The following is a 13,313-nucleotide window of genomic DNA, read 5'->3' as shown; positions in this document are numbered from 1 at the left end:
ATAAGATTTTCTGGACCATATCAAGTATTTTCAATCAGAAATAAATTACCTGAACGGGAGTGACCTTAAGAAAAAAGTCTCGTTCTTGGAATTACGATAAAGAAAACCAACAAGACTTTTGTGGCTTCAAAACATATCTTCAAGATGTATTTTGTTATTATTTGAAGCAGTGTCTTCAATGCAAAGTAGTTTTCGACTGTCGATTCATTTGCTATTATGATGCTAAAAGTATAATTTGAAATATTTTAAGGAAAACGACCACTTTTTTAAGTTTAAAAGACATGTTTCGACAGAACTTCTGTCATCTTCAGTTGAATGAATGATTACAAAGCAAGTTGAATAATAAGTAGGCAAAAATGCTAATTAAGACAAATAGTAACAACAGAACGTGAAAAGGTGTAAATTAAAAGGATAATTTTAGATTTACATGGTGTAATTGCTGATTGAGGCAAGGTAGTTTTTTTTGAATATGGATAGCCTCCTTTATCTTGAGTTGAAAGCTGGTAGTGGCGTGATCTAAAATATGAAAGCAGTCTATTGAACACAATGAGCGACTTCATATTTTAGATCACGCCACTACCAGCTTTCAACTCAAGATAAAGGAGGCTATCCATATTCAAAAAAAACTACCTTGCCTCAATCAGCAATTACACCATGTAAATCTAAAATTATCCTTTTAATTTACACCTTTTCACGTTCTGTTGTTACTATTTGTCTTAATTAGCATTTTTGCCTACTTATTATTCAACTTGCTTTGTAATCATTCATTCAACTGAAGATGACAGAAGTTCTGTCGAAACATGTCTTTTAAACTTAAAAAAGTGGTCGTTTTCCTTAAAATCTTTACATGTCTGCTGCTATCTAGATAATTTGAAATGTTTTGACGACTTACTTGGGATCAAACAAAGGCTGGATCAAACATACATAATTTTTTATTCCTGCATATGGCTTTGTCTTATCACACCTGGCTCGTGCAATTTTTTTTATTTTGGTTTATCGTTTCCGTAGTAATAGCCATTGCCTTAAGAAATAGATTATACCAGACTTAAATTCAATTCCAACCACTGTTGTAATTTTCATATCGATCCGAATAAGCCTTGAGGGAGGACTGTTAAAAGGCTGATTGAAAATGCTTAGTATGGCCCAGGAAAAACTGTATCGAGACACCTGGACATTAAGTCTGCAAGATTGCGTAGAGACTCTTACCCGACTGCACGCTTATTATTTTATGTCTGCTATGAAGAAAGGCAAGCGCGTCGCAAGTAAATTAAAACTTCTTCCTATAATATATACTTTTTATAGCTAATGCATTTTTAGATGCTTTTGTTTCGTCTTTGTTGTTGGAATAACTTCCTCTAGCCTTTACGCGGTTCTCGCCGTAATTAAACTTTATTAAGTTTTTGGTAATTTATGCATGCGACTGTCCAAAAATTTTCGTGTATTTTTACGAGTCTGATTAAGAATCTTTTCGATTTTTATCCCGAGGTTCCAGAGTAATTGTACATTAGAATAATATTTCATACATAGCCGATTCATTTCTAAACTTAGCAAAACGTCATGTTTTCAGTTTTCAAAACAATTTTAAGAGGTTGCGTTCCTGGCAACACATGTGTTGGTTGGATGCAGAACACTGGGTAGTCTATGCAAACTGGCACATCACGGCTTCGTTTCAACTCCTCTAAGTTTACTAAATGATCACCGTTGAGCAAGACAGGTGTCGATAGTTCGGTTCCAATATTGCAAGGAAAAAAAACACTGACGAAGGATTTCCTAGCACTAAGCAGTGTAATAATATATTAATGCTAATGCCCATATGTATTTCATCCGTAGTTCTATAATTTTCTGCTGTCTTCAGCTCGAATTTTCAGCTGTTTATAGCGGCTTGTGTCGTGAAGAGAGGTCGCAACGTGGATTTGCTCTTGTCAACACGACTTACAGCTCCAAATCCGTTCAACGCTATCCAGACTGCCTTGACCTGTGTCTTATCGATCCGGAATGTATGAGTTTCAACTTCTGGTGGGACTCGAGGAAATGCGATTTGAACACTAAGGTGAGAGAGCACAGTTGCAGGGCCTGTTTTGTGAAGGATGCATCATCTACATACATGGGAATGGCCAAATACCCGGGATATCCAGGTAAAAGACCTCTATAACTGCTAAGGTGTCTATATACCAGCTAATTAATGATATTTTACAGTTGTGTGTAGGCATGACTGATCATGCAAGCGAGATACGGTTATCACTTCAGATACTTTAAGATGGCTGTCTATTTTTGAAATTTTCCCACGAAGTCTCACTTATATCGGCAAGGGAATATCGGTAATTAGTATATTCTCAGCTCCGACTATTGCATTTCTAGCTCTCTAATTGGCTCAAAAACTCCGACTATGAGCCATTAGTCGGAGTTTTACCTAATATGGAAAATAATGCGCCAAGTTTAAAAATTTTCCGCACGAAGTTTTTAACTTCAGCTCTCCATAATGGCCGATACTGGCAGGTTTCAGGAGCTGTCTCCCTCTAAACTTCAAGAGATATTAGACAATGCTATCCCAGAAAAAACGAAGAAAGCCACAAAGTTCGGCATGAACATATTTAATGGTACGTATGTGGGAGTTTTACTCAAAAACTAGCAACAATTGTTACGTTCACTGTCGATATTTTGATAATTTATTCGTAACAACGACAAAAATTCTTACCTCGTTATTTACAGAATGGCTGTCAAGTCCTGTTGCCACAAAATTTTCGAAACGAATTGAAGACATGTCCAAAGAGGAGCTAAATGAATGCCTTAAATGTTTCTACACCTCCGCAAGGAAGAAAGACGGGAGGTATTACAAAAACACATCCATGAAGTCCATTCGAGCCGCCATAGATCGCTTTCTTCGCTCGCCACCAAACAACAAGCCTTTTCCTATCATCTCCGACGCTGTGTTTACCGAAGCCAATAAAGTTTTGGATGCCTTTGTAAAGGATCTCAGAAAGACGGGTAAAATAGCTGGAGTTGTCCATAAGAAAGCAGTGTCAAAAGATCAAATCCAGAGGCTCTTTGAAAGCGGCGAACTTGGGCCGGCCGACAGTCAAAATCCAGCCCAACTGCAGAGAACGGCATGGTTTTATCTCACCCTTTTCTTCGGACGACGAGGAAGAGAAAATCAGCGGCAGTTGAACCCTGGAATGCTCTCCCTAAGAACAACGCCTAGAGGTGTCGAGTATTTTGAGTTAAACAGACGACAGCCTGGTTCACTGCGCAGCACAAAAAATCATCAAGGCGGCCTTGGAGACTCTGAGGATGAATCCGACGCGAAGATCTTTGCCGTTGCTGGTTCTCAGAGGTGCCCAGTGAAAACAATCAAAAACTACCTACATCACCTGAACCCGAGTTCCGAAGCTCTTTTCCAAAAACCAAGAGACGGCCAAAGTCAGAAATTCAGTCCAACAGATGACAAAATCTGGTATTGCAACTCGCCGGTTGGCTCGAGCATGCTGGACAACATGTTGAAAAATATGAGCAGGCGAGCTGGCATAGAGCCCCATCTAACCAACCACTGCCTCAGGGCGACAGCAGTTACAGTTCTGTCTGACCATAACTGTGAAACCAGACACATAAAGTCTGTTACGGGACACAGATCAGACCAGGCGGTGGAATCGTACAATGATCGCCCATCCATAGAACAGCAAAAGAAGATGTCGCACGTTCTCAGTGATTTTGTCTCAGCCGGAGCCTCTGAAGCTTCCCCATGCACTGGTATCTCTGCAGCTGAGAAAGAAAACCAATGCCACGGCCAGCAAGAACGGCAACCTCAAAGTGAAGGGACAGTTTTAGTCCAAAATCAGTTCGTAAACACCGAGGTTCGGCAAAGCGAGCGAAGAAGCTTTCCGCAGGTTTTCTTCAACTGCAATGTCCAAGTTCACAACTACTACGGAGGCGGAGAATCAGGAAAATCTTCCTGAACTTTGAACACTATTTAAACACTTGAAAGCTTCCGAAGCGGTCTTTTTCCCTTGCATTTGAACGGTTGAATATTTCAAGGTTGATTTTGTTTAACAGTTGACCACAGTTTGTCGTTTGTGAAGCTGTCAAATTTCATTCAGCTCATTCAGTGATGTAATAATCAGGTGATCACGGCGCGCATGTGACCGGAAGTTGTATGTTTTTTTCACCGCTTTGTAAAATTGTTGAAATAAAAATCGGCGGCAAAAACCCGATTTGAGAATATACTAAAACAATTATTCCATTCGACCTTGTTGGATATGAAGTGATCATAACCAACTCGCGCTACGCGCTCGTTGGTTATTAATCACTTCATATCCAACGCGGTCTCATGGAATAATTGTTAATTATCAGTCACAATTGTGTCCGTGAATAATTAAGCCCGAGCAAAAACAATTAAGTGAAAGAAAGAAAAGATCATGCAAAAACGACCAGTTTGTCGGATCCCTTGAAAAACACTGATCATAATACACGAATTTCTCGATCACATCTTGTTTAACCTAACCAGTGTTGTTGCGATTTCTATATAGCTTTCGTCCCGCTGTTAAGCTTTAAAACTTGAGATTAATCCCATTTGACAAGAACGGTTTGTGGGGCCAGGTGAACTGATTAAAATTAATGACCAGGTTTCGCGGGAAATTATCCTCTCATTGTAAGACGTTTTTGATTAGTGTTAACAGGCTTCAAAAAAATGTGGACCTGAATAAGACTGAGCTAATGGTCATACCTCATTATATTAACAATGGTATCAATGAGTTCTAGGAAATCTAGACAAAGTCTCAGAAGCTATCAGGCAATTCCAATTTATTTCGTTGTATGTGTAGAATAAAGTAATGTGCACGGATGTTCTAATCAGCTACAATTGATCTGGAGTTGCTAAAAGCGATATTTACTCTAAGGTTCAAAGGAAAATATTTTTAGAATAAAAGTGTGATTCTATTTACGCTATTAAAGAGCTTTAGGCAAGAGCTGTTTTTATTTCGCGCGCAGCACAAAAGAAACACCATGAAAGAGTCACACCAGGAAGTCGTTATAACTAATCAAATATTCAATTTTCACTTCAGTCTTGTTTTGCTCCAAAGAAATCCTTTCAGCTGTCCCTTCAGCTAAATGTCAATTATATTCTTCACCATTATAAAAAAGGAAATTGAACTGAGATCTTGCTCAAAACCGCAGTTACGTAGAAGTTGCACATGATACTCGGTACAACAGACATGGTGGTATCGATTGGACGAGGAGACTAATTGCCGTAAGTCGAATTCTTGTTAGCGTGCGACATGGCTGACGAATTGAAGTCGCGAACAGTGGCGAAACCGGGCGAAAATAAGACGTGAGAAGGATTTTGATAACGTCTAGGAGCTGAGGCAAGCTAAGAAATAGATAAGAGATTTTGAATCAGATCTATACCGAACCTCTCCTTGGTTTAAGTGAGTCCAAGACTTCATTAAGCCTCTCGGTATTTCCAACTTAACATTAAAAAAAAAATACTCTCCATCGATATTTGCCCAATAGATGTATCACGCTAGGTCAATAACACGCATGTCTTGAACTCACCCTTGGTCAATAACCCATATTAAATGGAGTCTGCTGATAACCAAAAGCATTTAAGTTACATCACATCCTTATAATTATGATTAATAATATACAAAGTTAAGTGATGACGTCTAAGTTGCGTACCCAGTCTGATGAAACAACGAGATGCATTCATTATAAAGGTCACTTTTCGGGGCTTTGAAAAGAGTTTCCAGCTTGGAAAATTTTATAGCTTCGTAATTCCAGCTCAGTTCTTTGACTATGAACCTTTCCCTCAACAGGGTTAGCAAAGTCTTGTAGCGACTTAAAGAAGCTTGATTCTACTGCACAAAATGGTACATATATCATTGATCCTGACGGCGACGGAGGCTTGCCTCCTTTATTTGACGTCACATGTGACATGAGTGACAGGAATGGAGTTGGCGTGACAGTCATCAGTCACGATAGCGAGACCAGAAATTTAGTGAGTGGATGTGATGGTCCAGGGTGTTACACGCGTAACATTCATTACCCAGGAGCGAGTCTTTCACAGCTGGCAAGTCTCACCAGAGTCTCCTCACACTGTGAACAGTTTATCAAGTACGAGTGCCACGGCTCGAGTTTTAACTACGACAACGAAAAATTCGGATGGTGGGTGTCACGTGATGGCCTAAAGACAAACTACTGGGGAGGAGCCTCGCCTGGAAGCAGTCAACAAATCTGCGCATGCGGCATGTCCAACACATGCGCAAAATCCAATTCAGCTTGCAACTGCGATACAAATGACCTTGCATGGCGTGAAGACAGCGGTCTCCTCACGAATAAGACGCATCTTCCAGTTACACAACTGAGGTTTGGGGACACTGGGGGAGACCAGTAAATCGGTTACCACACATTAGGAAAATTCAAGTGCTACGGCATAGCATAATTCTCTTCAGTAGCAGTCGGTGAGATCTATGCGGCTTAACAGACTGGGAAACTTGTCATGGAAGTTAAGGAGTTAAGTATATGTTTCACATTTTGAACACCCGAATCAAACATCGGGCGCATAACATGGCAGAGGAAGCAATGTTCAGGACCATGATGCAAAAATTCTCATGGTACTCATCTCTAAAGCTTTTATGTAAACGTGGTTAAGTATAATTGAAATGTACTGAATTGAATCCATTTTGTAACCACTTTAGGGACTGTAAACAACCGTTGTTATGGGCGTTGCTATGTTCAAATATTGCTATATCTTAATTTAAACGTAAATCAAGGAGCGATTAGAGCAAAATGGTTTTAAAATACCTTTTGCAAATGCTCAGAGATGTTGAATGTTCATGTTTCGAAAAAAATGTTTTTCTTTGGGGGAAAAACTTTGTATTTCAGGGTAGAAGAGCATCTTTTATAAAAGGTCATCCATGGGTTATCAGCGAGCAATACCTAAACCATTCGCAATAAGAGCCAGATATGTAAACAATAGCCTCCATCCGGACCGAAAATATGCTCGGATATTTGTCCGCCGACATGATCTGTTCCGAGAAGCGACCATTTTTCCGACCCGAGAGCGAAGCTTGGGAAAGCTTAGAACCTAGAGGAACAGATCTGTCCAAGGACAAATACCCGAGCATAATTTTAAAGTCAAATGGGGGGCATTGTGTTTAGTATCCTTCACACATTTTTCGCAACTCGCGGGAAGGTTTGAAAACTGGCTTATATCACTCAGATAATTCTTAGCTTAGCTAGGGCATATTCAGTCATGTGAAGCGTTAAGATCAGTCGCGAGCAAGCCAAAATATTTGATGGATTATAAATAACGTTAGCTTAATAGGAAATATTCTTAATTAGTGTGTAAACGTCGATAGAATCGATGCAAGAATAACCCCGCCTGATTCCATGCTTTCCCTGATATTTAGCTTGTAAGGTTAACGAAACGTGTGTATTTTGAAGTATATCAACGGCTCTGGTGGAAACTGGCCACCGCGTTTTTGACCAACACTGGATCGAATGAAAGTTTAAACGGTGTATAATAAACTGTTTGTAAAGCTTGGTCGGCCAGGGGAGATTCATGCATCCCTCGTGTCTATCGACGAGACAAAAACTTAAAACAGCTTGCATGAAAAATGCATTCCAATAAATATGACTTTTGATTCATCTGTCCTATGATTAGATACATGTTGCAGAAGTTCGAGTAACAACTGAAGGGACAAAAACTTTGTACTGAGATTATTTACACCGTTTCGCAAACTTCTGTGCGACTGTTTTAAATATCTCCTCAAAAACAATCATCTCTAACAACACTAAAAGTCGAAAACAAATTTTGAAGTTCATGTGAAACACGTGAAAGTACTGGTGAAATGAAACAGATGATGGAATTTTACCTGTGTTTGTGCGTAATTTCTCTGAACTTTGAAATTTATTTTCTCGAGTTCCCTTTCCAATTGTTTGTCCGGTGTTATATATCAGGCAACTATTTATATCTTAAACTTTAAGAAAAGGTAAAAAGGACTGTAAAATACCTACAATTATTCTGATACAAGGGTTTTGTCTACTAAAAACTGAAATTACTCGATTTCCTGTAGGATTTCGTCTTAAACACTTTTTGCGCTTTACTGATTCCTTAACATTTGCATGTAACACTTAATTATAACGTATAGGAACTTTGAATATCAAAATATATTTTATTCCAGCCTAGAACTATGTACAGTATGTGGTTAAAATTAATCAAACCACACTACATTTAAATCTGGTTCACTACTAACCTTATCTATACAGGCATTTTGTTATTTGATTTTTCTTTTTTTCTTTTCGTTTAGTTCATCTGCTATAATTTTTACTACAAATATTTTATCTTTAAATTAATAGGGTGCTTGTCAATGACTGTATAATTGTTATACTTACGGGAGCAACCCATATAAATATGAAAAATTAAAAAAATTTACCAATCATGTCTGGCGTTGGACGCAATTTAAAGAGTCCTACTGACTCAGGAATGTTGCAGCAAGATTTCTTGATCCAGAACGAAAATACAATCTAACATTATTAGCGCAAGAAAACTATTAAATAAAAATAGCTTTGGTCTGTATTCACAATATCTGAATTTTTCGTCTGACAATAGCATTAATAAGGACTGAATTGTAGCTCCTATGAGTTCTCCACAAGCAGACAGGCCAATAAAGTCTTATTAATTTGAGCTAAAATTCAATTGAATTTGCTGTTCAAAGTTCTGCCCCTCTAAGTCTTCTCCTTTGCTTAATTAATTCATTAAAGATTTGATTGATTTCTTTAAAATCGAACAATGTGATGGTCGCGAGAAGCTGGAGGAAGCTGGTTTGCCCGTCAATTTATTACTTTCCATTTTACGAATTCAGCTTTTTAAACGGTGGAGGCTTGGCAATAAAGATTCATTTACATAATAATCATTTACACAATTATTTCCTCATCCGGCGATTGTGACAAGTAAACCAGGACCACGCCTGCCCTGCGAGCATCATCTTGAGCAGTTGTCGGTGTCTCCTTTCTATTGCTGCCGCTTTCTTCGTGATTGTCTTCACTAATTTCTTGAATAGGAGACGGCGGACGGTTCGGTACATGTAGAGAGGAGAGGGAGAGACGAGTCGAGTTTTCCGGCCCAGCCAGAGTCAAGACAGGCCTGGAGAAAGATGATCGACTGGTCAAATACGTAGGTGAAACGGGGCGTACAGAGGTTTCTGGATCATTTCGGGCAAGCACAAAGGCAGAGTGTGTTGTTGAACTCGGCAGGTGCGACGATGTATGGTAGCGAAGTGCCGGAGTCGATCTGTAGTAAGGCGGGGTGTACCGGGTTGCTGTTGCAGTAAGAACTGGAGTTTGGACTCCAGTATATGTAGCTGAGCTTGGTCTTGATCTTGGCAGGTTACGATGAGTGATGTGTTCCCTTAGGACCACCCCAGACACAGACAAAGGCGAAGGCTGTTGTATTTGGCTTGGGGACAACTCATAGCGTCTAACTCTTCCTTGGGGAGGGAGGCCGGAACCCGGTTGGCCTACACCTGACCGATGTGAAGGCACGTTTAGGTGCGGGGTTCTATCCTGAGGAACTGCAGCGGAGGCACCGGGTGAAGGTGAAGGTGAAGGTGGGCGAGATTGATAGGCAGGGGGATTTAGACAACTGTCTTCGGAAGTCGTGGATTCGAGACGGCGATTTCTACCACACACTCTGTCGTATGCAGGTGGTGGGGTACCCGTTGGCAAACTTTCGGATATCCTATATGGCGGACTCATTGGAGGTTGATAAGGTGGAGGTAGTGGAGCAGAGTGTCGTCGAGCAGCACGACTGGAATTGTCCACAAAAACTCGTGGAGGTTCGTGTTCAGTTCGACGACGTTCGGGAACATGCGGTGGCAGTTGTGGTCTCCCGAGACCAGGGCCGCGTTCATGCTGTTCCCGTATTATTCTCGACGAGCTTGGAATCGATGGCAATGACGCTTCTGTGATGCGGTCGACACGTCTTCGTTCGTCGTCGTGAAATCGTTGGCGATAGATAAATCGCTGCGTGTCTCTTTCGGCTGAACCTTCGGTTGACCGAGAGTTTGATGTAGAATTAACAGTGGAGATTGTTGAACTAACACCTCTGCCATTAAAGATTTCCGACGACGCAAAAGCTACAAATTCCTCTCTGCTCCGTCTGTACTGCTGTGTGTCTCCTCTCGCTCTGGAGCGGTTGAACTTGAGGTAAATTATTATTAACCAGACAACAACGAAGATGAGTAACACACCAAATCCAATCAACGCTCCGGCACTTATCTGATCGATTTCGTTGTTAGAACTTTGAAAGTGTACAACAGCTATTATAATGATGGCTGTTAAGCATAACACCATTAGCCAGCATAGTATTGAGAGCCAGAAAATCTTTCTCCTCCGTAACGATGCCTCATGAGCAGAATTTCTTCTATTCGGAAGTTCAAGCCTTGCCTGCGGACTTGGCGGTCCATCTGGACGGGCAGTACGAGTAGAATGCTCGCTGTTCATGGCTTTCTTTAGATTCCTAGTCGGATCTGAAACGTTTTTAACTCCAACGAAACGAGGAAACGGCAATTTTTGCCCTCAGTGAAGTTTCGCGATCATAAAGGCTTAGACAATGTCGCTAAACTGTTTCTAAATCGGACGAACAACGGCGCATAATTGGTTCTATATTGATGCAGTAAAACTAGTCCACAAAACATCATTCTTGCGGGAAGCGTTCCACACCGCGTCCGGTGACGTGTCAAGCCGTTGAAACTGATGTATATTGCAGTCTGCCCTGAGATTTTTCAAGTCTCTCCACTGAAAAATCGTGATCACGAGCTATCGTACCGTTTATCGACTTTAAGTGTCCCACGATTTTTGTTTACACTTCTTAATCGGACTGTTTAGCTTCTGAAAATGTCTTACAGTTTTTAGACCTGTTTTTTAAAAACAAGCTTAATTAAGTCAGCTTTGGAAAAGATATTGCATCAAAAAGCAAGCTCAAGCTTGACTGCCCTCTTCACGGTGATGAAATTCTTTTTGTTTCTTGACCAATAGTTTTCAATATCGACAACTATTAAATTTATTGCGGTTCTTTTGAATGGATTATTTTCATCAAAACTAGTGTACCTCTCACGAAACGACTTACAGTCGACTTACATCTCCACAAAACACGAGGGATCCAGTTTCTTGAACAAAGAAATTCCAAGCTTTTAAGAAGTTTGATCAACAATATTGACAAACATTATATTAGGTGCGGTTGAAAAAGGTTTTCTTCGGTTAGTTTGCGTGTCTAGAATATAAATGGTTTCCTGCGGGCCACTACAAGCATAGCATTATTGTCATTTCCGTTTTTAAAGTGTGCATAATGGAGTTTGAAATACACTGTAACTGATATTAAGATAAGAACAAAAAAATTATATTGTCACGAAAGAAAGAACACTTAGAAAATATTCTTTCGAGAACGGGTCTTTCTCTAGAACATTTTTATAAATGCTATACTTCTAACTTTTTCGCGCTTGTTTTTCAACGTTGTATGTTGTTTGATTTCCTTGTCTTTGTTAGATAACATTACTTCATCCGTTTTCAATATTGTTGTTCTGTTTGTTTTTGTCTCGTTTTCTCTCTGTTCTTTTGTTTTTTGAAACCACTTTTGTCGTTCAGTTTTCCATGTTTTAAAAAGTAATCTTACTTTTTTAAAAGTAATTAAACTTAAAAGTTTAATTTGTTAAGGTGTTGCCGATATTCTCAGTTTTCGTCCCTTCACATTTCTTCGTTATGTCCTGCTTATCGAGAGCGTGTTAAGTTCTCCGTTAGGAAAAAAATTAAACTGAATCCATTTTTTAAAGCCTCTTGATCCCTTTGGACTTGGGACGCCACATATTGATAAAAAATACCTCGGAAACGTGTTATAATTAGTACAATAGTTCTTTTGTCCGTCGGAGTACTTACCGCTAGAAGCCATATGATCCAGACTGTCTGTTGCAGACACTCAGATTGTGGTGAAGTGAAGCCATACACACGCAAACAAACGAGAGTGTAAAATGTGAAAAATGGTTAAGGCCATTTTTTCTCATTTATCTTGGTTTTCCTGGCCACGACCTGAAAGCCATAGAAAATCATGTGTGCTCACAGGTAAAAAGAAAACCTGGCTAATACTTACCCGGATTGATGCTTCGGAAATAAAAAAATTGTTCTTCAATTGCCCGGCGTGAGAGTTAAAACGTTAACACGTGTTGGATTGTTCATTAAGGACCATTTGATGAGTGATAAGTTTAGATTTGAGTGGGCGTGAATCGATTGTGATGTTACGCATGAAAATCAGTACGAACTTATATTTGTTTTAACGGAATTTCTACTTAACCACGCTTCTAATTTTTTCGAGATTTTAGATTAGATTGACAACAAAAAGGTATTCATGTTGCCGAGTTTTCAAATAAAGCATTCAAGCGTGATTTTAACAGGTTCGACCATGTTCAAATCAATTGGTCGATAAAGGTCTGATGTTGTAAAACATGCACAGTATTCAAATCTGGACTTTTGACTAAATAAACAAATTAATAACAGCGACTCCTTCAGCGACAGCTTAGTCAAAGCAAATGTACGTGACAGTGTGTAGCGAGCAGTGCCAAGCCCAGTGATTTTTGATCAAAATCTTTAAGTGCATGGAATTCCTTTCATTGCTTGCTGTATATTCAGTTGGAGTTCGCAAAAGCTTTTTCGTTCTTGGATCAATTCTTTCTCCAGTCTTTGAGTCAAAAAGGCCTAATGACAACGTTTCATCACAAGCTATGGATAACAACATGATATTAAATATAATTTTAGAAATCCTTGGAAAATACATGCAATCGCAAGATATACTTTGCAGTAGCCGGTAAATAGTAATAATAATTTGCGTGACCCAAGAGAAAGAACAAAACTTTAGGGGAACTGGAACGAGTACAAAAGTCAGCGTTCCTGACTCCCGCAGTTATTAACAGGCTAAGAATGGATGGATGCCATCCTGCAAGCCCTTTAACAAGTTGGCGATAAAAGATAAATAACAGATTCTTGAGAACCGATGATCAAAAGTATTTTTGCTTCAAAATTTTTCTAATGAAATTCAAAACAGTTGGAGTAACTCAGGTTTCATTATCGGTTTGTTTTCATTTTATTTTGCTTTAATACTAAACTAGTAAGACACGGTGGGGAATGGGAAGCCAAAAGGTGCACTGTGAGAATAATTTCTGAAACTTTACACTGTTGTACAACTCGTCATTCTCCAAAACCTTATGCTTTTAGTTTTAAAGATTTTGGAATTTTTGGCGGAAAATGACGTTACGAAATTTGGGGGAAAATTTTGG

General features: G+C 39.5%; 3 protein-coding genes across 3 annotated transcripts; 2 read left to right on the top strand and 1 right to left on the bottom strand.

Annotated features, from left to right (window-relative positions):
• Nucleotides 1–1,098: 1,098 nt before the first annotated feature.
• LOC110047621 (neurexin-4-like) lies at nt 1,099–8,430 on the top strand. Its single transcript, XM_089298573.1, has 2 exons — nt 1,099–2,135; nt 5,805–8,430. The coding sequence occupies exons 1-2, from the start codon at nt 1,814–1,816 to the stop codon at nt 6,380–6,382; spliced, it is 900 nt and encodes a 299-aa protein (XP_089154699.1). The 5' UTR covers nt 1,099–1,813; the 3' UTR covers nt 6,383–8,430.
• LOC149106511 (uncharacterized protein KIAA1958 homolog) lies at nt 2,317–4,200 on the top strand. Its single transcript, XM_089298569.1, has one exon. The coding sequence runs from the start codon at nt 2,595–2,597 to the stop codon at nt 3,948–3,950; it is 1,356 nt and encodes a 451-aa protein (XP_089154695.1). The 5' UTR covers nt 2,317–2,594; the 3' UTR covers nt 3,951–4,200.
• On the bottom strand, nt 8,146–11,023 carry LOC110047618 (uncharacterized). The gene has a single exon (XM_020753367.2). It carries the CDS (start codon nt 10,492–10,494, stop codon nt 8,908–8,910), a length of 1,587 nt encoding a protein of 528 aa, XP_020609026.1. The 5' UTR covers nt 10,495–11,023; the 3' UTR covers nt 8,146–8,907.
• Nucleotides 11,024–13,313: the final 2,290 nt, after the last annotated feature.

Source organism: Orbicella faveolata, unplaced genomic scaffold (assembly GCF_042242905.1).
Source record: "Orbicella faveolata isolate gen_17 unplaced genomic scaffold, um_ofav_v1 contig_3, whole genome shotgun sequence".
Lineage (NCBI taxonomy): Eukaryota > Metazoa > Cnidaria > Anthozoa > Scleractinia > Merulinidae > Orbicella > Orbicella faveolata.
Note: the sequence above shows the minus strand (reverse complement) of the source record. Positions and strands in the feature narration are given on the sequence as shown.